The 27,577-nt window shown below is 36.9% G+C and overlaps 1 protein-coding gene across 2 annotated transcripts in view; it reads right to left on the reverse strand.

Moving 5' to 3' along the window:
* spata20 (spermatogenesis associated 20) overlaps window positions 1–27,577 on the reverse strand; it is a 135,172-nt gene that overhangs the window by 30,190 nt on the left and 77,405 nt on the right. The window contains exon 16 of one of the 2 annotated variants that reach the window (XM_088599339.1): window positions 27,034–27,540. The exons of the other annotated variant lie outside the window; for it this stretch is intronic. Within the exon in view, the coding sequence (XP_088455465.1) occupies window positions 27,526–27,540 (15 nt within the window). The 3' untranslated portion in view covers window positions 27,034–27,525. Of the gene's footprint in view, window positions 1–27,033; window positions 27,541–27,577 lie in introns of those variants that run through there. 2 annotated transcript variants of the gene reach the window in all.

A 27,577-nucleotide genomic window follows, 5' to 3' on the forward strand; every position in this document is an offset into this window, starting at 1 on the left:
TAGACCAGAAGCCTTGTAGTCAGTGGTGTTCCTGCCAGTCAGCTCTGTCGCTCTGTCAGCTCCATTCGTGCCAGTGGGAGGCGCTCTAGAGAAAAGTTGCTAAATTGCTCTATAGCGGCAATGCTTGTTAATAAGACAGAATTAAGCGTTGGTATGCTCCTAAAGGAGGCCCCATCTCACCCTCCATCTCTGTGGTGCAGCCACAGAGAAAGAATTCATGCAGGCTGATTTAAGATGTTTTCTTTTGATAAGAAACAAGCTCCCAGACGGGGATGCAATTAGCTAAGCCTGGCTATCATGATCAATGGTCATCCATTGGCACCTATCAGTCTAGGGAGTGCCGAATGGACATCTGAACTGCATTCCTAAGTGTCAAGAGTAAGTGACTTACAGTATATCTCACCTTGACCAACCAATCAGGGACTGGCAGGGCGTGGTAATACCACGTGGGTCTCCAATGCCCGCCAAACTCTCAACCAATCAGCACACATCTGGGTCTTGATCAAAAAGGGAGCGCAAGCTCAGATCGGGGCTCTCCTTGGCCATTTTTGTGCATCCTCAGAGACAATCACGTGACAACTGCTGTTGTCTGCAAAAGGACTTGGACTTTGTTCTAAGCGCGAGGCCGAGGATCCCGTACATACTCAGAATTCTACCAACGTGAATGCTCCGCTTGATCAACGGCAGCCTACAGTTGGACCCTCGTCGACAACCTGAATAGCTTATTCAGAAGCAGCGCTGAACCGGGAACGAACCAGCTCCTTCCCAGGCAAAAGAGTGACTTGTGAGGACTCGCGGTCACACTCTGTGCATAGAGACTTTGTACTAGCCAGCCGGACTACTGGTAGATCCCCTCGGAGCAAAGACTGCCCTGCGCGCCGCAGTTAGATTCCTCCGCCCGTCCTACTCCGAGCTGCACCTCGACTGGTTGGCCGGTAGCCAGAGGACGCCGACACAACGCTCATTGGACAACCGCTGGAACAGAGGCTGCAACAGAGCCTGTCAGCTGGTTTGGTGTTCATGCCGGGAATTCCAATCCATACACAGTGGATAAGTAAACCCCATTGCGTCTCGAGAATTCAATTGTACCTCAACACAAGTTGTTATCAATTTAATTCATGAGTAATGTATTTACTTCCGAGTTTAGAGTAACAGTGGGTAATAACACTGATTAGCGATTTGGTAACCGAACGATATATATTGACATATATTCTCTGTTGTGTATCTCTTTGTGTTTGCATCTCTTCGAGATTATATACCTTGTATATTGATAACCCTCACAGTAAGGTCTGCCGCTCGTATCCAGGCAGACTAGTATATGTTTGGTGCACAGTTTATATTAATAAATGTATCCCGTGTATTGAACCCGTGTGTGTGCGTTTTTAGTTGTTCTGACGATTGATTTTCTAAAAGCCCCAACGAACAACCTCATGATTACTGCTACAATTAATTATTGTCTCAGTAAACCCATCAAACCACTACAGCTCAAACCAAGACACATGTAGCCTTATCTAATATTTTGGAGAAGAGTAAACGTCTACACTAAAGACTCTCTGTCATCAATGATCAGTCTGAACAAATATAGTTTAACATAAAATTGTCAGGAATTGGAGTGATAAACTGTAGGAAACGTTTGCATTCTAGTAGTAGCTCAAACATTCAACAGTACATGAATTGAGGAGAAAACTGAGAAGGTAGTACAGCTCCTAAAATCATGTTAATGCTAGATGTTGCTATGACGTTTAACAAAACAACTAGCTTAATTATGTAATACCACTGTTCATTACATTTTTGTAAATCAAAAATGTTTTTAAACCATGGTTCTATGGAATTAATGAAAAAGACATATCCTAGGAAATGGTATGGATTTAGAAAAGGCACATCTTGCCTCACTATAGAGATATGCACATATGTGTAATGTGATGCATTACAGTATGTACAGTATAATGGATACACATAAAAATGTTTCACTTGGGTTTTCAGGAGGCTTTTGATCATGTCCACCATAAAAAAGTAATTCTTTAATTGCTGTCGATAGACGTTCAAGGTAATGTGAGCGTTCAGATTGAGAACTGGTTACTAAATAGAAAATAGAGGGTACAGATGAGGGGTGTGTAACAAATCTTCTTGATGGTAGCCAAGCATAGGTAAAATCTGCCATGTTAACTCCCATGTAACCTGTATGAAGGCAGCATCTGTCAGTGCTGTGCACTGTACTTTAAAGACTTCACGCAAATGCTTTCATAAAAATACCAGAAATGACAAAAGCCCTAGAATGGTTTCCATTTTACATTTCATCACTTCACAAAAAGATATGAATATCCAAAGCAAAAACTTTTTTTATTCAAGTCTTACAATGAATTTAAGAAAAAATAATCCAATGAGAAAAAAAATCCTCAGTGTCACTGAGAATATCAGATTATAGATCTGGAGATGCCGGGATAGTAGTCAGATCCACTCTTCAACTTCAATTTTATGTTAATATAATGCATTTTTACTACTTTCCCCTTCTAAACATAATTGCTTGTCTCTGTCAAATTGCAGTCCATTTATCAAAGCAGGTACCTTTAACTTTATTCTAAGCAGGGTAGACATTTTGTGCACTAAACTACATAATCTGGGATTTATGGACAGCTGTAATAATGGCAATTCAATAAAGTCATAGTCATACATCCTTCCATTTATACTCCTCTTAAAAACATACTAGATTATATATTGACTTAGAAACATAAGACAAGAGCTAAAATGAAATTGTCCAAAGTACAAAATTTGTGAAAATGGGATAATTTCTTACAGTAGTTATGCTTTATACAGTATGTCTGTTTAGAACAGCTGTTCTCATTAGACGCTAATGGCAGCTCTTCTACAGTGATGGTTGGCAGAAGGGACAGGTAAGGACGATCAGGGAGACAGAATGTATTATTATTATTATTATTATTATTAATAACAGCATCTATGTTTCACTGGGCTGATATCTGGGTGGAGCTTACAGTATATGTTCTCCCTGTGTTCACGTGAGTGCTCCAGACACATGATGGCTTCTGGGAAAATCGGCCTTGGTGTACGTGTTTGTGTCTGCCCTGCAACAGACTGCTTCTGTCCTGGGTGTATACTGCCTTGCACCTGTTGCTTGCCGGATAGGCTCAGTCTCCCCCATGACAAAAGTCACCTGCATTTACAAGACACTCACCAAAATGTTATAACAATTTATAAACTAAAGTTTATTGTTAGTTAAAAAATCTTAATGACTTAAGTGCCTTTTTTTTTTTAAATGATTCTTATTTAGTTATACTGAAGTATCAAAACTGACATTCAGTATGAATTATGAGTAACTTGCTGCTATTATCACTGCAACGTTGAATACACTTCAGAATGTGTTATGCAGATGGATTAATTCTTAAAACTTTGTTTACTTCCCTCCTTATGTAACTGCTGATATGTAAAGGCTACAGGTGACCCATTTCTTAATTAAGCATTGGTGCGCTCCCTTCTGCAAAGCAGGGACAATTTGTACTGAACTGTACTCAGGTGGATAAGAGCTGAAGATTCACAAGATCAGGTTCACACCCCAGAGGAGCAGCCCATCACAAGTATAAACTGGGACACACTGCTTTGAAATTAAAAGTGTAAAACAAAAAAGGAGTTTCAAACTTCTACTAGTAACACGCTGTGATGGATAAAAAATGCATATCATTCAAGGAAAGTACACCACCCACTTCTCAATGCAAAAGCTTCCACAAAACATGCAGTTTGCCTCAAATCATACCACAAGAAGTAATTGCTGTACGGGACAGATTCCATAGAAGAGCTTCCCAAATAATCCCAGAATCTGAATGCTTGTCATATGTAGATAAATTTTAAAAATATCTTCCTTAACTATATTATAAGTTTGGTAAAATTATACTTTAATTTATACTAAATTATACTCTATCACACAGAGTACATATTTTTTTGTGATTTGCAGTTCACATCTGAAAGAGATAAAAAAACATTAAAACAACAATGAACTATATTTAATGAGGTCATAAACAAATATTAAATATATTCTAGAAAAATAATAAGGTAAAACTAGAAATGCTGATAACTCACTCAGACCCTTGGCCAGGTAAGCAGGGACCATGGTTTTGATTATACAAATCCATACTATTTTATCTCAATGTCTGAAGACATTTTTTGTTAATGGAGATGATATTGTCGGACACAAGGTTTTTTTCTGGTGGCAGAGTTCAGAGGGAATAGCATTAAATGAAGATAAAATATTAAGAAAATATTCTGATATGTTGAAAACGTATATAACAGAATATCATCAGCAGAGAGATAGCATGAAAGATATGCTTGAGACATAGTTGACAAGATTCCAGAGGTTCCAGAAGACAATAAAAAAATATTACAGGTACTGTACAGTATGTCACACAGAAGTACACATACTGTGCATCCCTGTCTGTTACCGCTCTCTAAAATTAAGGTTGAGATCTAGTAATAATAGTGAGAACTGGATTCAGAAGTATTATACAGGGCCTATTAATAAATCCAGGGTCAAATCCACAATGATCCAAATCCAATTACAGTTAATTCCATTCACATTGATCAGAGGCCTTCACCACATCCAAAGAGAGCACAGAACAATTACCAGGGTGAGGATCAGTCAAATGAATGACATGGAGCAAACACTGAATTTTCTGAGAAACTAATCCCTTTCATAAAACATGTTCAAGTGCATCATCAAACTGTATTAATTTACCAAGGTGGGGCATGAGGCATATAACAAGCACTTCAGTACTTAAGATCACTATTGTTAGCTTGAACAAAAAAGTGGACCTTTGTCTTTTTTTTATATCAAAGTGTTTTTCTGATCTCTGCAGAAGGAACTGCTTTTGCTTGCATAATTATTGGAGTCTAGAATCTGTGTGGCCAAGTGTTTCCAAAATGTCTAACAGTTATTCCCCTGGGATGTTGTTTAACCCAGCGGCTTTATCATTCTTTATTAACTTAACAGCAGATTTTAATTAATAACATAAGAAAGGTTATAAAGGTGAGGAGGCCATTCGACCAGTTTGGTAGTTCCTTCAACCTCTCAGTGTAGGACCTTTCCTTAAACCCTGGAATGTATCTGCAGCATATGGATGGGTTTTGTTTTCTATAATGTAGTGACCTTAACTGTACACAAGTGGAGATCCCTGCAGTACTCTACAAATTACTGTACATCACCCCAATTTGAGTTATCATCCCTTAGCTGCAACCTCTGTTTTCTATTTCATTACCAATTCTCAATCCAAGCACTCACATCTTCCTGAATGCCTACTGCCTGAAATTTGAGAATTAATATTTTATGGGGAATTTTATCAAAACCTTCTTAAATACACCATATAATGTGCCCTATGTGAATTCATACAGGTATAGCCCAGTGTCAAGTTCTCTGCTATCTTCCTATCCTAGGTTAGGAAGATTCAAATCAGCAAGACATTTCACACTTAATTCAGATTTATAGAGGTTATAATAACCACTAAATAGACTTCATTCATCTTTACAGGTGTCATCATCTTTCTCAATTTTAATTGCCTGAGTAGAATACAAAGAATACATCAAAGTTTAGTCTTACTCCTCACAACCTGAAAATAGCATTTCATCTTACTATGGTACATTAATTCAGTCCTGGATAAACAATATATTAAATCTACTCTTTAATTGTTTTAGCTCTGTCCTCTGAAAACTGAATTTCTGTATATATTCCAAATCTTATAATTGTTATCAAATGCAATTTCAATTTTAATTGCAGATTTAACAACCAGTAGACAGAAAAAAATGTATAGCTGTTCACATTAATATTGAATCAAGTAATTACAGGGAGTAAGTTAACATTTTTAATTAGGGGCATAGAATGGGAAGAGTTCTATTTCTACTGTATATAGTTCATTTTTTTTGCACAGAAACAAAATGCAGTCACAATAAGTACATCCCTATTCTTATTCAGAGAACTAGTGAAGCCAGTTTTAAATGAAACCCACTCCATCACTAGATTTAACGTGTGTATTGCTACACAAATATACAGTATATGTGTTTATGGAGCTGAAAATCAATGGATTTTTATTTGATAGGTGAATCCATACTCGGTATATTCCATGAATTAACATTAATAGCAGTCATCCTGTCAATAAAGGCACTTTTGGAGGTGACCCGAATTTCTAGTGCAAAGAGCAAAATGTAACAAAGAAAGTTATTCTGAATATATCAAGCTGTCTAATTTAAATATAAGAATTGTAATGAGTTCTAAAACAAACAACACTGTAACAACAAAAACCATAAACAAAGAACAGGAACTGCAGGAAACATAAAAATATACAAGCTCCCCTCTTTCTCAAAAATTCTTGGGAATTGATCCTCTTACTGCAGCATTAAACCATTAAGCCTAAGCATTAAGAATCTAAGGTATAGTACAGTCCAATTTTGTATTTTTAAAGACAGGCAAATTTTTTTAAAATCAAAATATGGCAAAATATTAATTTGTCAACAGTAAAAAGCACAATAGCAATAAATAAGATAAGCTAATACACGCACTCCCATAGAAAAGTAAAAGTTCAGTCCGTCAAGACTTTATGAAACTGAATCTTTTGGGAGCTGGAAGTGACTCTTTCTTGGCAGCTGGGTTACAGCAATCCTCCTTTTTTTGCCCTGGCTGTGTCTGAGTGTGGAACAAGGGACGGGAGATTAGAATTGCAGGCTCACCAGGTTTTATTCTCTTTTAATGGTTAACAGATGTGTGTGCTGAGAGAGGGGTCAGCTCTCAGTCCATGAGGTAGAGCAAGGAAGGAGACTTCTCCAATTTATATTGTGGGAGAGAAATTAAATAATAAGTTAAGTTAAAATGTTTTATGAAAACTAAGAAAATTTACTGTAGAATATGCTGAAACATATAAAGAAGAATAAATTGCAATTGCCATTTAACACATATTTAAAAAAATATACCCTGCACTGTACTGTTCAGTAACTAAACACAAAATAAAATACAACGTAAATAATCAAAATCATAAAATTACTTGGGCAATGAATCAATGAAGAAGGGAAAGAGATGCAGAAGGTATCACATGTGTGCAAAAGCAAAGCAAGACTGCAGTGTAAATGGAGCCTTGGTGGAGACGCATCCACTAAAGAAACTTGCCATACGCATGTGGCTTGCACTCTCCTTACCTATAACATTTTAATATGCAATTCAAGGGATATATTTATGTAAAGTTACATTTGCATACATCTTGAATCTTCCATAATCTGGGGAGAGGGTGTAATGTAATTTCATATTACACTTAATGGTAAATCCAAAGCAAGTGCAAGATCAGCCAAGTTCACAAATAGTCGAGCAGGCAGCTCGATCACAAACATTGAAGGGAATCAACAAAAAAGATGCTGTAACTCCAATGCAGTCAGAATGATAAGTGATTGATCACATTATCAGTTTCTTCCATCTGATCAGAAATGTTGGCTGGATACTTGATGAAATTCGAAGAGCTCTCCTAAAAGTTAATTCAATGTCAGTGAAGTATTGGGCGTGAGGTGGGTGGGGTGCACTATGAGACAATCTCTGATTCTGGTAGATCTCACCTGGAGCAGATTATTTCTTTAACTCCTGTCCTTCATTTTCATGATCTTTCTTGTAGCTACGTCACTGTCACTTTTATTGAATCTCACAATCTTGGAAGCTGTTGAGTCTGTCATATCTTCTGTAGGGATTTGTCTTCTTCTTTACAAGGGATAAGGATGTTAACTGCCATTGAAGGAGGAAAAGGTTTTTCCTGTTAACTGTAGGCATAATTGAGGCCCTCCAAGCTGTTCAGTTAGTTCTTCCCAACTGTTTGAAAGGTGGGATTTTTGTGAGTCACGGAACCACTCTTCTGAGCACCAGGCACCCATATTTCTTTCTTCATTGGGGAGTAAATGTTTGCTTAGGCAATAATGTGTCACTCATTCCAACAAGATGCTCAGCAAAGCGAAGCTGTTGTTTCAAGATAAAGGCTTCAATGCTGTAGGTAATTGTTTGCTCCAGAACGCTGACGCAAGTTCACTTCTGTTACCACCTGATGTGCAGAATTCTCTTAAGTTGCACGGGTGAAACTCTGAGGTGTCTTTGGGATATTGTCCGTGTACATTGATAGCTGCATTGTACACCTCAACTTTTGTTTTAATAGTGATGCTGTGGTCCTGAGTCAAGAGAGGGCAGAACAGACTCGGGAGATCCGATATTAGATTTCATTGTCTATGCTGATATTACTAGAGAAATTACTACCAGAGTAATACCATGAACTGTCAGGGGAAGGTGTGTGTATGCCATTTACTGGTTATAAAAGGACCTTGTTTTTTGTGTTGATTGTGTGTCCCATCATGCTGTATGCCTCTGAGAACATGTTGACAATGGCTTGCAGGTTGGCTGCTGAGCGAGCACTAAGTTAGGCACCATAAGTATACTAGAACTCCGCTACAGATAAGTTTATGATATTGCATTTAGCCCAAAAGTTATGCAGTCACACCTTTTGATGCAGGTTCCTTTAGGGAGTCCAGAATCAATGAGATGAAGCATGCCCAATAAAAAGTGAAAAATTACGTTGGTGCAAGATGCATCCCTGCTTTTCACCAATTCTGACTCCTAAACAGATGGGTTCTGTGGTTTCTCCGAGAGATGACAGACTTCATACTGTCATACTGAAGGAAGTGGAGTATGGTAATATATTTGGGAAATAAAAAATAATTTACTGGATTGTTTTATGGGAGGAATTCAATATTTAGAAAGAGATTTCCAAAGTCTTTACAATGCTGATTTCTATCTCAACATGATCACCAGGTCTTCATGACTCAAGACTGCACACAGGGATCTTATCTTTATGGAAACAGGTGAGTGAAAAATATGCTCTTTCTAAATGAGACACACTTCTAGCAACCAAACAACCAAATGCCCCCCTCTCAATTGTCATATTTGTTGTTAGCACTGAAGGAGCTGTAGATTTCAAGTTGTCAGCAAATTTTTATAAGCCACCTAACATTTGCTCAAAAGGTGTGACTTTATAAAGTTTTTATTAGCTTGATCAAAGAAAAATGAAGCAATTAGGACCTCAGATGGAATGAAGAATAGAAAGCATGTAGGACGATTACTAAGAAACCCTGGTTAGGGGACTGGGTTAAAAATTTGCTTTGCAACCTGACTTAAAAATTAAATTGAGATTGGATAGAAGTGTGAAGCCCTGGAAACGTATGAAAAATACATGAGAAAGATACATTTATATAATTGTAAAACAATGGCTTCTTTGTTCTGTTTTCCAATATGAGTATGTTCTGCTTTATCCTACAGTGATAGTTCTTTAGGCTGTCCTAGGCAGTAAATTGCAATTTAAAAAATGAAAAGCTATAAAATGAATAAGATTTATCACAGCAATTTCAATTATACATTGTTCCTGCTTCAGAAATGAATGGCTGCATTAATTAAATTCCAGAACGTCTGATTTCACTCACTGTGGAGAAGGCAAGCCGACATCCCCTGCTCGTCCAAAAACAGGTTGAGCCAAACAAATGAACAGATGACAAAATAATTGGATTTGAATGAAAAAACATTTGGATGTCATGGTACTTAATGTGTGGAGAACTAGTGCATCCCATGCCTTCTGTTATCCCAGGCTGACTCTGCCTGTGGTTGTCACCAAGGCAGAGAGATCCTTAAGGGGCTATTATTCATTGAGTGCTCTATTTTGTGGCTAAAAGGTCTTTCTCTTGCATAAATTAATTCACAAATCCATAATTAATTAACCATTATGGAATTCTATGAGAGATCCAATGTGCTTCTGAGCCACTCTACCATTTATTTTATCATTCTAAATAAAAAAGGCAGACTTAATGGTGATCAATGGCAGCCTTTCTCCCTGTCAATCATTTACTGTTTTAGTAAGTAGCAAGGGATTATTAACCAAAGGGCTGTAAAACTAGAGGATTTCCAGGTTGAAGAGAGAATCTTCCCAGGTTGAGTTTTCCCAGTTTGAGAGTGTATATCTGTTTCATATGATGGATGTATCAGGCTTCAGAAGTTAAAGAATTAATTGTTTTTCTTTGAACTGAAGAAAATTTTGATTGAGATCAGAATTGCATACTCAATGTTTGACTGTCTTTCCTTCACTAAATACAGCTCTATGGTTTCGCACTAAATTAGGGGCTATATTAATATATTATAGAGGTAATGATAAAAGGTTTATTTAAACTACTCAAATTATTTCATAGTGAGACTGAATTTTTTGAAGCCAGCAAGCAGCTTAGCTGCCTGGTAGGCTAGTTGGGGAGAGGGTCTAATATGGCTACCTAATATTTTACCTTGACCATCCTATTAAAATTCTTATTCTATGAAACTCAGCACCAGGGTGCATCATACATACAGTGCCTTGCGAAAGTATTCGGCCCCCTTGAACTTTTCAACCTTTTGCCACATTTCAGGCTTCAAACATAAAGATATAAATTTTTTATTTTATGTGAAGAATCACCAACAAGTGGGACACAATTGTGAAGTGGAACGAAATCTATTGGATTTTTGAAACTTTTTTAACTAATAAAAAAATGAAAAGTGGGGCGTGCAAAATTATTCGGCCCCCTTGCGTTAATACTTTGTAGAGCCACCTTTTGCTGCGATTACAGCTGCAAGTCGCTTGGGGTATGTCTCTATCAGTTTTGCACATCGAGAGACTGAAATTCTTGCCCATTCTTCCTTGCAAAACAGCTCGAGCTCAGTGTGGTTGGATGGAGAGCGTTTGTGAACAGCAGTTTTCAGCTCTTTCCACAGATTCTCGATTGGATTCAGGTCTGGACTCTGACTTGGCCATTCAAACACCTGGATACGTTTATTTGTGAACCATTCCTTTGTAGATTTTGCTGTATGTTTGGGATCATTGTCTTGTTGGAAGATAAATCTCCGTCCCAGTTTCAGGTCTTTTGCAGACTCCAACAGGTTTTCATCCAGAATGGTCCTGTATTTGGCTGCATCCATCTTCCCCTCAATTTTAACCATCTTCCCTGTCCCTGCTGAAGAAAAGCAGGCCCAAACCATGATGCTGCCACCACCATGTTTGACAGTGGGGATGGTGTGTTGAGGGTGATGAGCTGTGTTGCTTTTACGCCAAACATATCGTTTTGCATTGTGGCCAAAAAGTTCGATTTTGGTTTCATCTGACCAGAGCACCTTCTTCCACATGTTTGGGGTGTCTCCCAGGTGGCTTGTGGCAAACTTTAGACGAGACTTTTTATGGATATCTTTGAGAAATGGCTTTCTTCTTGCCACTCTTCCATAAAGGCCAGATTTGTGCAGTGTAAGACTGATTGTTGTCCTATGGACAGACTCTCCCACCTCAGCTGTAGTTCTCTGCAGTTCATCCAGAGTGATCATGGGCCTCTTGGCTGCATCTCTGATCAGTCTTCTCCTTGTCTGAGCTGAAAGTTTAGAGGGACGGCCAGGTCTTGATAGATTTGCAGTGGTCTGATACTCCTTCCATTTCAAGATGATCGCTTGCACAGTGCTCCTTGGGATGTTTGAAGCTTGGGAAATCTTTTTGTATCCAAATCCGGCTTTAAACTTCTCCACAACAGTATTATGGACCTGCCTGGTGTGTTCCTTGGTCTTCATGATGCTCTCTGCGCTTTCAACAGAACCTTGAGACTATCACAGAGCAGGTGCATTTATACAGAGACTTGATTACACACAGGTGGATTCTATTTATCACCATCAGTCATTTAGGACAACATTGGATCATTCAGAGATCCTCGCTGAACTTCTGGAGTGAGTTTGCTGCACTGAAAGTAAAGGGGCCGAATAATTTTGCACGCCCCACTTTTCATTTTTTTATTAGTTAAAAAAGTTTCAAAAATCCAATAGATTTCGTTCCACTTCACAATTGTGTCCCACTTGTTGGTGATTCTTCACATAAAATAAAAAATTTATATCTTTATGTTTGAAGCCTGAAATGTGGCAAAAGGTTGAAAAGTTCAAGGGGGCCGAATACTTTCGCAAGGCACTGTATTTTTGTCATTCATTTAGGTAATAAGGTTGCAAAAAAGGCTAAAGCTCCAAATGAAGGATTTCTATCATTTTCTATCAATTTTGAATCACTGATTAATATTCCTTTTTAAATTGCCCAATCATTATCTGCAAATTCCTAATCAACCCTGCTCACACAAACACACTTAACTAGAACAGATATAAAGACAGTGCACACTTCCTCAAACAGAGCACTATGAGGGTGTCTGCCTTTTCACACTGGAGGGAGGACGAATGTAACTCACTTTGATAACACTCTTAAGATCAGAGGTGTCACCAGTGTATTTTAAGACCAGGATAATCTGACTGACTTGAACCCATCCAATTCTACAAGTGCTGCTTGGAGATACCCTTTTATAATAGGTTAAAGATACTGCCTATATTAAAATCAGTGATGTTTGGATTACAGGGCCTAACCAATTCTGCCACTCACAGAGTAGAGAATTTTCAAAATTTTCGGCATGAATTACTGTACATACCAATTCTGTGATAAGCTGTGTGGGAACTGGCAATACTATAAACTCTATCCTCCCATACCCTTTTCAATGACAAACTTTAAATTAAACCACAATTAGAAAGGAGAGACAAAGTTTTATTTAAAGACAGCAACTACTTAGATATTGGGAAAAGCTCAATGCCATATGACATGTTAAGACAAACACAAGCATCTCCAGTAAAAAACCAAATACTGAAGGAAAAAAAAATATTTTCTCAAACATCATTACCTCACCTGCCTTGTTTAAAACACCTGGGGAAGTTGGGGGGTTCTGTTCTAAGGCAGCAAACGTTGCAGGGCATCTCTAGGGCACCTCTTTTATATCGGAGCTTGTCATTGTATATTCAAGGCTGGAAAAACTGAAGCTAAAGCTTCAGCAAGAGATTGTCTCCACAGACTGATGTATGGACATTTGGACTGGTAATTGGATTTTGTCATGAAAATCAGCCGGTCTCTTGCTCATTCTGCCGTCACCTAGCCTGCTCCTTGATCCAAACCTCATCCCTCTGTTGTTATTACTGTACCACAAAGGTATCTATTTGGAAATGATGACATGTGAGAGTTGGGTTTAGCTTTTACGAACTGAACTATCAATAACAAATAAACCTGGATTAGTAAGATATGAAAGGAATTATTACTAGCTGTGACTACTGTAAATTTTTAAACTAAGAAAACACATGGATATTAGAAATGTATTATGTAGAAACTGTTCATTGAAAAAATGACAACTAAACTGTGTAGGTATTACAATAGCACACACCCCATTTGTGTTTTTTTCCTTGTGCTACAACATAAAATGAACTGTAAAGGAGGGAGTACATATCTTAAGAAATTATATGAGCTCAATAATACAAAATGTTAAACATATTGTAAGCAGGATGTCATAAATTGGATAATTTTAACATAACAAATCATGAGGTTCAACAGGGGTTAGGTTGGCTTCAAAAACAAGTATCCCCAGACCCTGATGGTGTTTTCTCAAACATACTCAAGGCAATGAATGGTGTTATTTTTCAGACCCTAGATAGGACATTTTATTTCTTAAAATGTCACTTTAAAAGACAGACAACATTGAATAAGAAATGGGAGGTCTTGCTTAACTAACTTGTTAGGGTTCTTATATAAAGCAACAAGCACGGTAGATAATAAAAAAATACTTTTAATTAGAACACTTTAAAAGGTTGATTCTCAAATTTAAAGCTTTAGGAATACAAAGTAATACAGTATATACACATGGCCTGAGAACTTGATAACAAAAAGGAAACAAACAACATTTTTCGGGACACAGCTGATAATTGAGCACACAGTACAGTATGTAAGCAGTGATATACAGAAGGCCTCTATTTTAGGCCACTTGGTCTTCTTGATATATTAATAGTATATTAACTTAAATTCTGATATGGTTAGCAAACAGTTGAATTCAAAGATGATAAAAACAAAGGGGTAAACACAAAAATATGGGGAAAATTTAACATTGAGTGTAAAGTGTTCCATGATCTAGTAGTCTGAACATACAGCACATATACATATTGTACAGTATGTGTGCCAGAAGAGCAAGATTGCTCTCAGTATTACGAGGATTGACCAAGGATTTTGCTGTAGGGGTGTAGATTGGGTATGAGAAAGATGCACTATAGAAAGTCCCAGGTGCAAGAGTACTTAATGAAGTGGAAGTGTTTGAAAGCAGGATCTAACCATTCACATTAATATATTAATATAAGAGAGCTTAATATCTTATCTAAAAAATAAGAAATTGAGAGGAGAATTGACCCAATACGTAAAATCCTAAAGAGTAAAGATACGGTCAACCAGGGAAACTGTTTAAAAATCAATAGAAAACACTAATTTGCATAAAGAATTGTGGGTAATTGAAACAGGCTTTCCAGCCAGCCACGAGGCCCAGAATCTTTTAAGAAATGTCTAAACTACCAAACATCCAAGATGGGCTAAATGGTCTCTTTTCATTTGCCTTTTTTCTTAGATTCTGAGTTTTATGTGCAGGAAAAATTAAAGCATTAACTGCAAAGAAAAGAGAGAAAAGTGAAATGTGGTTGGCCTAATCCTCTGTATGTATAAACCTCTGTATTATGTTATTCAAATAATCTTGCAAAGGGATAGAATGATTTATCAGCCATGGGAGCAAGGCCAGCCCTTGGCTTAAGGGAATGTGGAGACTCCTAGGGCCCAAGGCCACCAGGGGGCCCCCTCAATGAGCAACATAACTTATTTTGTTTAGTCAGGACATTCAAATATGAGTCAAAAACTCTCTCCAGAGCCCCTTCTTGTTGCTGCTGTGCTCATATAGGCTGTTAAAGTGTGTTAGTTATAAATTATAATATTATTAGTTGTGAATGTACGTCTAGTGCGTATACACCGAATGCATTTTTTTTATTTCAGAAAGTAGTAAATATTGTGATGATCAATTTTATTAACATCAAACACGTAATGAAACATTCCAAGTGAACTTTGACCTGGATTGCAAACTACAGTATGATGCAATGGTTTAAAATTAAAATCATGTACCAGAGTTGCAACCGGCAAATGCACTACATCTTTGGAGGTTCTCAGCTAGTTAGTTCTTTTTGGGTGCTGAGAAAAGGAAGCATAAAAAAGAAGAGCAGGGTAAATGATCTTAAAACAGAGGCATGCCAGACCAAGTCACTGTAATAATGCATTTGTATTCAATTCGGTTTTGAATATGTCAGATCATAGAGTATGTAGACAAGCCACATTTTCTAGCTTAAAACTTAGAAAAGGCTGCTTGAGGTGTATTGACGTTATTTCTAAATAGTAATGGGAAGCTGATAATACTGTACATGTACTGTATATGCAAATTGTGATCTAGAGGGGCCTCTTTCCAAGAAAGGGCCCCCCCCAAAAAACAGGCCAGTCCAGCAGAAGAATGACTGTGATATATTGTACGGTATGATCCACTGGGACATTTTATTTTCAAAAGGGAGTTAATGTTTACATACGACAAAGATTTAAGTAAGCAATGTTTATTCTTACTAACTATAAAGTGGTTGTGGTTTTGGCTATTTACAAAGTACAAGTATGAACTGCACATTTAATGGAGTGTTCCAGATGCCATGTCCTACTGTATGTAGAAATAATTTATCATAGTCAAAAGGTACATAAAAACAATGTTGCAATCAGATAATGCCTCTATAGTAAATGGATTAGAGGTGACAACATTTCACTGTGAAATGGTGTTACTTAACAGAGGTTTGAGAGAAAGGCAAATTCTAATGTTTCATTTCTGCTCCCTTATGTATAAATACTCCCTGGCGAAACACAGCACTGTGCACATCTTTTTCTAGCACTCTGCTGCATTTCTAGGTCTCATCAGAGGAAGGCAATACCTTTAGTGCTCATCTCCTGCAAGCCAGCAGTCTCTTCCTCAAACTCTCAATAGCAAGCAAAAGTCTCTGCTGCTGCCAAGTCATTTGCAGTTTTCTTTCAGTTCTCCTTATGTGATTAAATTTCCATGAAACTCCAAACAACTACAACCATTTTATCTTCATTTTTCCCTTACCTTCTTGCTTTTCCTAATCCCATTCATTCTTCCTCTTTCTGATTTTCTTCTCTCCAATTATGGCCAACCCAACGTGCCTATGGCCCCAGCCAATATTTGCTGTTTTGTCTCTCCCCTTTCCCTTATCCATCTCAATGTTCTTACAGAAGCCCTCTGGACTCAGACGCCTGCTCCATCCCATGGGTGCACTGTGTCAGTCTGCAGTGGATCTGGGCCTCCTCATTCACAACTCTCAAAGTTCATGATGCCCACAGTCCAGGCTGCAATGGCGATGGGTTTTCCACCCCTTTACTCCCTCTGTCATTTGCTATCAGCCCTCAACCTTTTTTTTTAGGAAGTGTCACATTTCTGCAAGTGGTAGCTCTTTTCTTGCTTGCCATCTTCTGTTGCACTCCAAAGAGTTTTAATCTCAAGCCATCTACTCTGGTACTGCTGCTAGCTTCTAGTAGTGTCACCTGTTCACTGACACATCACCCACATCATACACTATATCTCATTCACTTCCTCCAAACAACTGTATATCTACTCACTCAAACAAGCTCCAACCAGTGTCATACATGTTTTTCATTCCACGCTATGCATATTGTTCTTAGTTCCTGCTAAACTTTGCAGCCAAGCCTTCTAGCTCATAGCGTCATGTTTGAAATCTGTGCCAGCGTTTTGGGGATTCTTTTGGTGGGTTGTGGCAGCACTGATGTTCGTAAAAGACACTGTCAGGACAGAGGTAGGAGAGAAACAAACACAACACAAGGACACGATTTTAAGGTCAATATTTTTAAAAGAATAAAACAAAATAAAACAAAGCAAAACAATCCAGCTGCAGTAGTTCAACAGTACCCAAAGGATTTGGAAGAGCTGTTGCAGATCTCCTTCAGGATTACATGAGAAGCTATTATTGTCAAAGAGCTTGGTGAAGCAATCAGCAGTGACAGAAAGTAGACAATGGTATAGTTGCTCTTATCTGTGTAAACCTGAGACAGAGCTTAGCCTAGACAGCTTTGTGTGTAGGGTGATTACAATGACACAAACATTACTAACAGGTGAGAATAATTTATAATCTCTATATGAAGTATCCCTTTCATTCACGTTGTCAAATATGCAAGTGACACCATGAAGGTACAGTATGTGTCGATGCATACCATTTATGATGAGAATTATACACCATTCTCTGTATGAGTCCAGGGCCATAGCTACAGTACTGTATAAAGCTATAAAGTAGCAATGAAATAGCCAAATATTAAAATAATTTGTAATTCCCAATTAAAAAATAAATATTGCCCCGGCCTATATGTGCTGTTTTGTCTCTCCCCTTTCCCTTATCCTTGTTCTCAATGATCTCACAGGAGCAATCTGGACTCAGCCAAGCAAGTTAATGCCACAGTATCAAATATGGTATTCCTTTATATCCATCAGTTTGTTTCATTGTTATTAGAATTTGACTGAACTTCAGAAATGGTGTTATTTAACAGATATTTGAGAGGATGTTACATTCTAATATCACACTTCCACTTCCCCATGTATAAATGGTTCCTGGATACACCCTGCACTGCACATATTTTCTAGCACTCTTCCCTTCATCCCAGCTTCAGCATTGCAGCATTTTCTCCCTGGCTCATCCTGGTTATCCCTGGCTACTTATGGGGTTTGTGACAGTGCTTGTTCAGCCACTTCCTCTGCCAGATCAGTTAACTACAAAGTATTACATTAGATATCGCTTTATATTTGTTGGCTTGCTTCATCATTGTTAGACTTTGACTGAACTTATGAAATGGTAGCTACCTTCAATACATCACATGATTGTCCAGAAAAAGGGACAAACGTGGAACACTACAGGACATGCTAACAAACCATTGTCTGGATCTGTCTTCCTGCTACAAATGGTAGCAGCCACTCAAATTCCAGTTCTTGTCTAGCCATCCCTGGAAGGATTCTAGATTGTTATATTCAATGATTGACCAGTTTGTTCTGCACCTTATTATAAGTCTATCTCTGTTTTATTACCTACTACACAATTGAACATCCTTCCTCTCTTGTTGTCCACTAATAATTAATAACCCTAAAACTTCAGATTGAAAAAACAAATTCAGCAAACCTCTTGGAATAAAATATTTCTAAAAAATTTCTATCCATTTAAACTTCTTCCAAGTTAAAGGAGAGCAGTCTATTCTGAAATATGCAAAGTCATATTCAACAAGCTTTCAAGAAGCACGGGGGATTTGTGAAAGGAACAAAAGCTTTTCCTCTGCCAATCACAGCTGATAAAGATCACCAGTGTGATCCCCATGTTTCACTTTAATCATCTTAAAAAGTCTTTAATGAGTACACATGGGTGACTATGCACATTCCTTCCAAGAAAAAACAAAGTCACATCTGTGACCTGAATTGGCAAAATGCTGTGAACTCTACAGCTCCAGTAAATTGTGTTGTGAGATCAAAAGAATTATTAATCACATTCAGCAGGTTATTTTCAAGGAAATTCACTGATGGATACAGAGGAATCCAAAACAGTAGCAGAAAGCACAAGGGGGATATTGAGAGTCAGGATGAAAACATCAATGGGATCTCTTATTTTGCAGGTCTTTGGGAATAAAGTACTGTAGGTGCAGCATTATTTTCAAAACTGTCTTAACAAATGCACTCCTGCATTAAGTGTGTTATAGTGTTATACTGCAGTTTCTATAAATACATAGGTGATAACTTGATTTAAAAAAATCAGATTTTAAAATCTGAGATTTCAAATCTCAGATGAAGCTGCCTTGGCATTAAAACTTTAATACATTTGTTTTGTAATACAGCAAACATATTGGACAAAGACGTGTTTTAAGATGTCCAATCATCTGTGTGTTTCTAAAAAAAACACAATTTAAAAATGATTCCTAAAATACAATACAGTACGTACTGCAGCTGCTGCTCATGTCACACCAAACAAGGATATGCAATTTAAACAGTGAAGTTTTGTTCACCACAAACTAAGATGGGGTCAGTGTCTTTTAATGTGTCCAAGAATAGCTTCTTAACAGTGCTGTAATCTTGTTGTTCAAAGAAGCAGGTTAAAAACAAAATCTTGACACAGGGTTATAGTGTATATACTAGCTATTGAAACCTGCTTTCATTCACAGTGAAGACAGAACACCACACTCAAATACAGCAGGAAATTTCAGTAGTAATTGAAGGCTGCCTGGTGGTGGTCTAAATCAATGCGGTACCTAATGCAATTCAGTGTGCTTAAAATAACAGAATTGAAAGCTCTACTTCCTTTCAAAATGCAGACCGGTACTTCTACTGCTGAGTTGCTTATGCATTCCCCAGTGGCACCCAATTCTAATTACCTTCTTTCTCCCTCAGTTTCCCACACTGTAACTACATAGAATATAAGAACAGTTACAAAGGAGAGGAGGCCATTCCACCTCCTAACTAATTGGTAGCTAATAGAACCAAGGATCCCATGCCATCACAACCCTCTGTGTAAAGAAGTACACATTTCTATTTATACACAGTGCTGTTTTCAGTTTTTTTCTTAGAACATCCCCTTAATTTCCACTTAAGTGTTTTGTTTTTCTTTGTTAGATGTCCGTGCGGATTTTGCATTCTTGATTAAGGTAGTTTACTCTGTTCAAGGCTAAAAAGATAAAATAAATTTAGCCTGTCAATGCAATACATTCATTTGAGCCCACTAATGTATCAAATAGTTCTTCTCTGAACTGATTCCAGAGCAATTTCTCCTGTTTTGTTGTATCCAAATTGTGCAAAGTATTCTATTTATAACCTTATAGTATATCCTCATTTAATTTTTTTTTTACCTCTATATTCAAACTTATTTTTTTTTACATTTTACTGTTTTCCTATATTGCCTGTTTATATAAACACGTAAGTTTTCTCATAAGTAGCCTCTTCAAACTCATTGTTTTCCATACATTGGCAGTTTATAATTTTGTTATCTCCTTGCAACAGCTTGCACTTGTTTGTCATCTGCCACTTGCTTTCCTATTTGGTCTCAGCAACTTTTAGTTTCATTTGTAGTTTCAACAGTGTTGGTATATTATCTTTGTTTAGAATAATCTTGTGACTAATTCACCCATTATACCAGAATCTAGATCACTGATATAAATTCAGACAAACAGTGGTCCTAAAACAGATCCTCATGATTGACCATTAATTATATCAACCCTATCTGACCATTTACTCCATTTTGTACAGGTCTATGATATATAATTGCACTTGGTGAGGTTTGAATAAAAAAGTGAGAGGGAACACACTGAGCACTTAAGACAGTTACATAACTATGGCAAGAAAGCGCATAAGACAGAGCAAAACTTTATCAGTCTGTACATTTGGAAAGATTGTTTCCTGGGCTGACTAAATTCTTCTTTAACTAGAATTACAGAATTGTATAAGACTTTGTTTAGTCAATCAAGCTTTTAGTATGCAGTTTATTTCTTGTTTTTAAAAGCCATGGTGCTTGTTTACTTTAAAGCTACAGATGCTGCCCAACTAAAAAGCTAAAAGCTTTTTTAATGTAGAGTTTACTTTGAAGAAATAAAAATGAAGGCATGAAAAATATCTCAAATTATTTATTTCTGTGAGTATTGCCAGCTGTCTATAATCATACAGTATACTGTATATAACAAATACACTATATTATTAGACAATTTGACCTTCTTTTAGTATGCAATTCATAAGAAGATTAATATCTCTTATTTGTCCAAATAAAACTAAAACAAGAAGGGACTTTCATCAGTCCAGCTTTATCTCATGTCTTGCACATTAAATGACTTGTGCAAGCACTATGTGTGAGTGTGTGCAAGAGTAGCCTTCACTCAGCCCTGAAGTCCATTAATACAGGCATTCCAATTTTAAAACTGGGATTCCCATTAGTTCTACTACAGTGTGTTACTATGGTAGCAAGATAGAGCCCACTTGGGGGTACCCTACAGTAGCAAGTGGGGGTCTGTGGGGGAGGGCTTGCAGGGGGTTTGAAAACAACTTCCCCATTGTAGGTCAGCTGTCAGGTTGATACCATAATTAGAAATGATGACTCTTTTAGATCCTGCTAATTCGAAAAGAAAACTTGGTATGTAAGCAGAAAAACTAACTTTCTATGACAGATTGTTTTTTTTTTCCTTTTTATCTAAAAGTAAAGCTGACAATCTTTTTGATAACTTTCAAGAGACACATTTCTGTCATTTGTCTTCATCTCAAAAAGGTTTCCACTCATTGAAGATAGACACATAAAGTACACATAAATATATAAAAAGGATTCTGACAACCTCAAAGCTCAAAATGTGATATGGACAGGGAGTTTGATTCACTCTCTAAAAATAGTTATTTACTCTTGTGAATGTCTTCCTGGGATTATGTCACTAGAAATAGCCTGATAGAGGGAATGCATCTATTTTTTAGCAGGCTGCCTGGGTTGGCAATCAACACTGTAATTTAGTATACACCTTATCTTGCCCAAATCAATTAAGCAAACAATTTACTGAGCAGACCTGTACTGCACTGCAGATAGTCCTCGATGTGCACATCTAGTTCTCATCAGTACTCTGCTTATAGAAAACCTCCAAAGTGGATGAAAAAAGACAGTAACTCATTACTTCCTTGTATATTGTTCCCCTTTATCCGTCATATCATAAAGACATTTATTGTTCTGAAATTGATCACAGCGTATACAAGGATCAGAGGCTATTCATCCTGGGCTGTGCTTGGGTTAATAGCAAAGATTGTTCTAGACATTGTCTCTTTGGTTCTAAAAATCTGTCTGATGTCCATATTTCGTATTTTTCCAAATTTATGATGTTTAAAATTATTCATCCTCCCTTGGCTGTGATAACATAGATAAGGTACTTTCTGTATCTTTGAATAGGTTCAAACCTAGTAGGGATTTCTGCAGAATTCCATGCAGAACGTCTAAAAATTACATGACTTGTGCATGTGAACTGCCTTCTTCATAGTCCATACAATCATTCTTTCCGTCTGCAGTCTCAATATTATGATAGTCAAACAAGTTTGTTGATTGTTTGTGCCCTTAAACATTTGACAGTAGGTTTTGAGTTTTGTATCATCTAGATCCTATAAACTTCTTTTGCAACCACGTTTGAGCTTCTTGGAAAAGGGAACCAGGTTTTGGATAAAATATCTCAATATGATTTGGAATTCATCTGTCCCTCAATTCTAATGAAGATACAGTACCAGGACTAGAAGATGCAATACAAATCTGCCTTCATGCTTCAGGTGATAACATTTTCAACATTTTTCATTTGTCTTTTCACTTCCACCTGAGTTTCTCTTGAGTTGGAAGTCAGTTAGTATCTATTTGGAAAATTGTCTTCTCTTTTTATGTTGCCTAGGAATTCTGCTACAGACACCAGATTAACAAGGTCAGGATCAAAAGCTTGGAGAAACTGTAATGTAATTTAAATGCAAATGTCATTACAATTTTAATGTTAAAATAATTTCTCGTACATTGTTGCTACTGGGTGTGAGTTAGCCTATATTCTGATCACACATTTAGGTTAAAAACCAGGTCTAAGTCAAAAAGACATTTGTGGTAAAAAATCCAAAAACCAATGCTCTTGACTGAGTTACTGTTTAGACTTTTAAGTGTTCCTAACTATACACACAGCAGGGTGGCTAAGCTGCTTATGGGCTTCACACTCAAAAGCTTCTTTCTGAGATTCTTTAAAAAACTCAGTCCAAAACTCACAAACACAACCACAGGTCTGTCCTTCAGTCATTCTCCCTGCTTCTTCTCCCACTGTTGCCATTCACTGCAGTGAAACTGCCCTCTGTCTCCAGATAGCAGATGGATGAAGTGGAAGCTCCAGCTTCCCAATTTTTAAAATGATCATCAAGAGCAGTCATTTTGTCTGAACTTGCCATCCTATCACAAGCCTTAGACTATGTTTTGAAGATCACAAAATGTGGGACTAATAATAATAGTCTGAAGGGTGCAATGTATTAATTTTAATTAAGAGCCAAAAAATCAATATTTTGTCCATCTTAACATATAGCATACAAATATATATATATACTGCCAGCTCACAGTTCTCTGACGAAGTCAGCAGGAGGATGACCTGGCTGGCTCCAGCCTGGTGTGTACTGCCACCAGAGGATTCCCTTCCATAGCTGACTTATGACAATACACAGGCTCCAAGTGAAGGTATCTAGACTACAGAGATCAACATGGACTTGAAATGAATGCCTTGACGCACTAGCCCACTCTTACTATTAATTCTTACAAAAGTATGTTTTAATAAGTCATTACGAGCAGTACAGCACTGATATCCTTAATAAAAGTTAATAAAAGGTGTATATAGCAAACATAACATTATGCATGTTGTGCACGCAGAGTTTTATAAGAATTAAATATGGATTTTGTATTGTCATTGAATGTTGAATGGTTTCATTTATCTCCTTTTTTACATTTAAGTGTATGTTATTTAAATCACCTAATTCATAAGAGATTTGATTGGGCTCAGGTGATGAGGTGTTTTAACCTGTTGAATTTCAAGTATGGTCCTAAGAAACACAGAAAGGATCTTACTCATACAGGTTATCAAGTGAATAATTCCTTTGTGTCTTTGGTAGGTTATAGATTAAAAAAATCAATGTACTGTCAGTCACTTTCTAAGGTGCTCACCTTTTTCTAATCTGGTAACATTACATTACAACCAAACAGAGCTTCTCAATGATGGACCATGATCTGAAACCTGTCTACAAATGTCATCACATTTGTAGGAGAAGTAAGCCAAATTTAAGAATTCAATTAACCCTTACCAGCTCAATGATGCTATATGCCATCATCATTTTTAGCACAGCTTTTGCACATTTCCTGCTTTAAGATGTCACATGAAGCTGTTACTAGTCAGTGCCACGATTGGTTTAATATTTAGCCAATAATTGGAGAGTTTATTTCAGTCATAACACATTTCAGGACATATTCAAGAGAGCTTGTTTTGAAAGTATGAACATCTCTGATTACCAGCTGTCTTTTCACAAAAATCTTATAGCATTAAATATATATAATTTTCCAATTTCTGTGTTAAAAGTTACAAGAGGCCTTTATTATTAGTAAGAAAACTGTTTAGAGTTTACATTTTTTTAATGTCTGTATGGTGTCCAAAAAATAGTGATGCAACACAACATCACTGGGAGTAAGTGGTCATGTTTCTCCTGTATTGTGATCTATTAGCTGGTGCAAAGCATGCTTTATTGAAATAATTACTTGGACAAAATATGCATAATTTAATTAATTTAAGTATATTTCTTTATCAATGTAAGCATAAATTAATTAAATATTACATACAATTACACCTACCAGTAACTTTGATTTCAGAATTAAGGTTTTTGTAGTCTTATAGAAAGAAATATCTCTTTTCTTCATGCAATTTTCAAATTTCTCCAAAAACACACACACAAAACATTACATACTGTAGAATGGACACTAATTCTTACATTGAAAGCAGAATGTGTCAAAATGTGTGTAAAATGGTATAACAACAAGGTTGTCTGTATGATCTTTACTACGGTTGGCTGCGCACCAGCTAATACAGTAAGATGATGGTCAGCTGCCCCAAAAACGTACAAACAGGTGCCCCAGTCAGCACTGGTCAGATTATACAAAGTACAGTATAGGGGGTGTTGATTTGCACAATATTGAGTTCAAGTCACTCAGATACTACATGTGGATCTTCTTCCAGCTGGTTGATGCTGTACAGTAGGTGTGTTCTTAATGCATTGCTGCTGCTTCAGAACTATTACTGAATGAGATGCAAGAAATGCGAACTGGCCAACTGCATAACCCGCAATAGTAATTGCTTTGTTGAGTTCTACACTCTAGAAAGAGAGAAACATATACACTAATACTAAAATAGTTATAACAAATGACTGTACAAACTAAAACACTGTACATAGAAAGAAAGGAAGAATATATTTTCAATTGTTAAAATGATTTGAACACATAGTCTCTAATCAAAGTATAGTTAAGAAGTGTTAAAATAAGTGTTTGTTACCAAACCGCCGGCTAGAATGAAGACACTGTTTGGTCTAGGAAATAGGTGTCCAAAAAGTTGACCATTGCAGCCCACTGATGCCATTTGGTATCATTTATTTCTTTCCAAAATTATTTTCTTTCAATTTTTTTCTGATGTGTGATTTGGTGTTATTGTAAACATGTGTACCAAAGGAAATAATTTTCTAAAGTGTTTAAAATAATTTGGGTTTGAAAGGGCTAATCATCTGAGATGCCAGCTTTTAATACTTTGAGTTTATTTTCTTTATTGAAATATTAGGTAGAGAAGTATTTTGCGAAAAGGGGGTCTTTATTTTTCATGATGTTGTAATTCCGAGTGATGAGGATCTGCTGAACCTGACCCACAGAGCAGTTGTGATGCATGGGTCCTCAGCACTGAAGCAGGCCCAAGCAGTGAGGGGCTCCCCAGGGAACAGGTTCTTTTAGTATTGGTGTTTACACCCCGAGTAAGCACAGTCGCTAAGTAATTACGCAGCTAGCGATTTGTTTACCAGGTACAGACATGACAGAGCTCATGCATCTTTCCCACTCCAACAAGCACCTGCTGGAAGAAGCAAGTGCCCCAGTTTCCAGAAACACCTGGCCTGAATGCAATTTAATAAACTTTTTACTTGAATAACTTGCTGCCTATAATGAGGGGCTGTCCCTTGGTGGTTTGAGGAATATCTAAAAAGAATACAAATTTCCCTCCTATTGTGCCACAGTTAGCTTACTTTCAGTCTATCGCAGAGCACAATAAAAGTTTGGTGCTCAAAGATTAAAGTTAATTAGTTTTTCAGGGCCTCTTTATACATCAGTTGAGGGCCCATAATCTCTTGACTTTGCTGAACAACAAGCCTCAGATTGAAAAACTACTTTTGATACAGTACAAGTCATTTTGTAGCAGATAACACTTTATAAAAAGCTATATTATTAAATAATACATGAAATTACCAAGTTAAATTACCAGTTTGAGAAGTAATAGCTCTGCAATACAGCATAATAGAGACTGAAGAATGGAACTGACAGCTGTGAAGTCACATATACTGTATGCTGGCACCTATACATCTTGTACGGGTAGTTCATTCCACCTCTGTGGGGCAAGTTAAAGAGTAAGAGATCACATATTAAGGGGGATTCTGACTTAAAGGTGTTTAGTCATAATCCCATAAATGGTATCTTCACACTATTGGTTCCATGGACAAGACCATACATCAAATGTCTGAACATGCCTGCCTCAATCAGAGTCAATATTGTCACAATAAACTTTCAGGCAACTCTTTCTTGACATATATCAGAAAATTATACACACCTTCCTCATTCTCAAAGTATGAAGAAATTTCAGAAGAAATGGTTTCTACTGGACCCATGTTACACACAGAAGAATGACATTAGTGTCATAGCTACCTTCCAAAAACATTTCCTTCATAACTTTCAATCATATCTGCCTCAGGCCTCTCCAGGAGAGACTGATCTTGACAGAACTGTGAACATACTGTAGTTAAACAGTATTGCACTCCTTAATTAACACTGAGCATTACTCCTTATACTAGGCACAGAATTTCCCATTGTTAAACAAAGTTTTAGAAACCCCTGGAGTGCATGACAATCAACAAACAGCAGGACTGATCTGCTTCCAGAATTGCTACATGAGAAAAAACAAACATTTGCAACTAATCACAATCCAAGTTGACCTGATGCGTTGCACACACTAAGATTGGACTAAGCGAGAATATTCTTCTGTTGCACAGGACATTCTGTATTATTGAGCATTACTATACTGTAGCTCAGTAAATTTAAAAGATGTTGAGGCAAAACCATAACATTGTGTAGTGTTTTGATGGTTTTAATTTACTGAAATAACTAGAAATAAGTACATTAAACTAAGGGAGTACCTTTTATCTACTAAGAATCAATCAATAAGAGCAATATCCACACATGGATTCAAAGAAGTACAATATACAGTTTTATTAATACAATGGAAAATGTGTTAAATAAACCAATGTAAGAGTAAATGTAACGCTTGCAATATTATCAGACAGTATTAAATTTGTATTGCTTTAAATCTTACAGTCGTGACACTTTGAAGTCACAATTAATATTTTATATGCACAACTTACTCCACACATTCAAAGCAAGAAACAAAAAAGACAAAGGTAAATACATAATTAATATGAAAGACAAATGGAAAAGTCATTATTGCATAAGTATTCAAAATCTTTGCTGGCAAACCTAAATTTAGATGCTCATAATTACCTTAATAAGCCACACAACTAGCTCAGTGGCCTCTCTCTGTGTGCACTAATAGTGGTTCACATGATGTCAGAATTAATATACTTATCTCTGTAAGGTGCTTTATTTAGGTAGTGTATTTAAAACAAAGACTAAGTAGCTTTCTGTTGTTGAAGTTTCATCTTTTCATCCTCTAGTTTTAGTTAAGTTGTAGAAACCTGTAGACAGGCATAGACCAAGACAAGGATATAAAAA

This window comes from Lepisosteus platostomus, chromosome 11 (genome assembly GCF_059453375.1).
Source record: "Lepisosteus platostomus isolate fLepPlt1 chromosome 11, fLepPlt1.hap1, whole genome shotgun sequence".
NCBI lineage: Eukaryota > Metazoa > Chordata > Actinopteri > Semionotiformes > Lepisosteidae > Lepisosteus > Lepisosteus platostomus.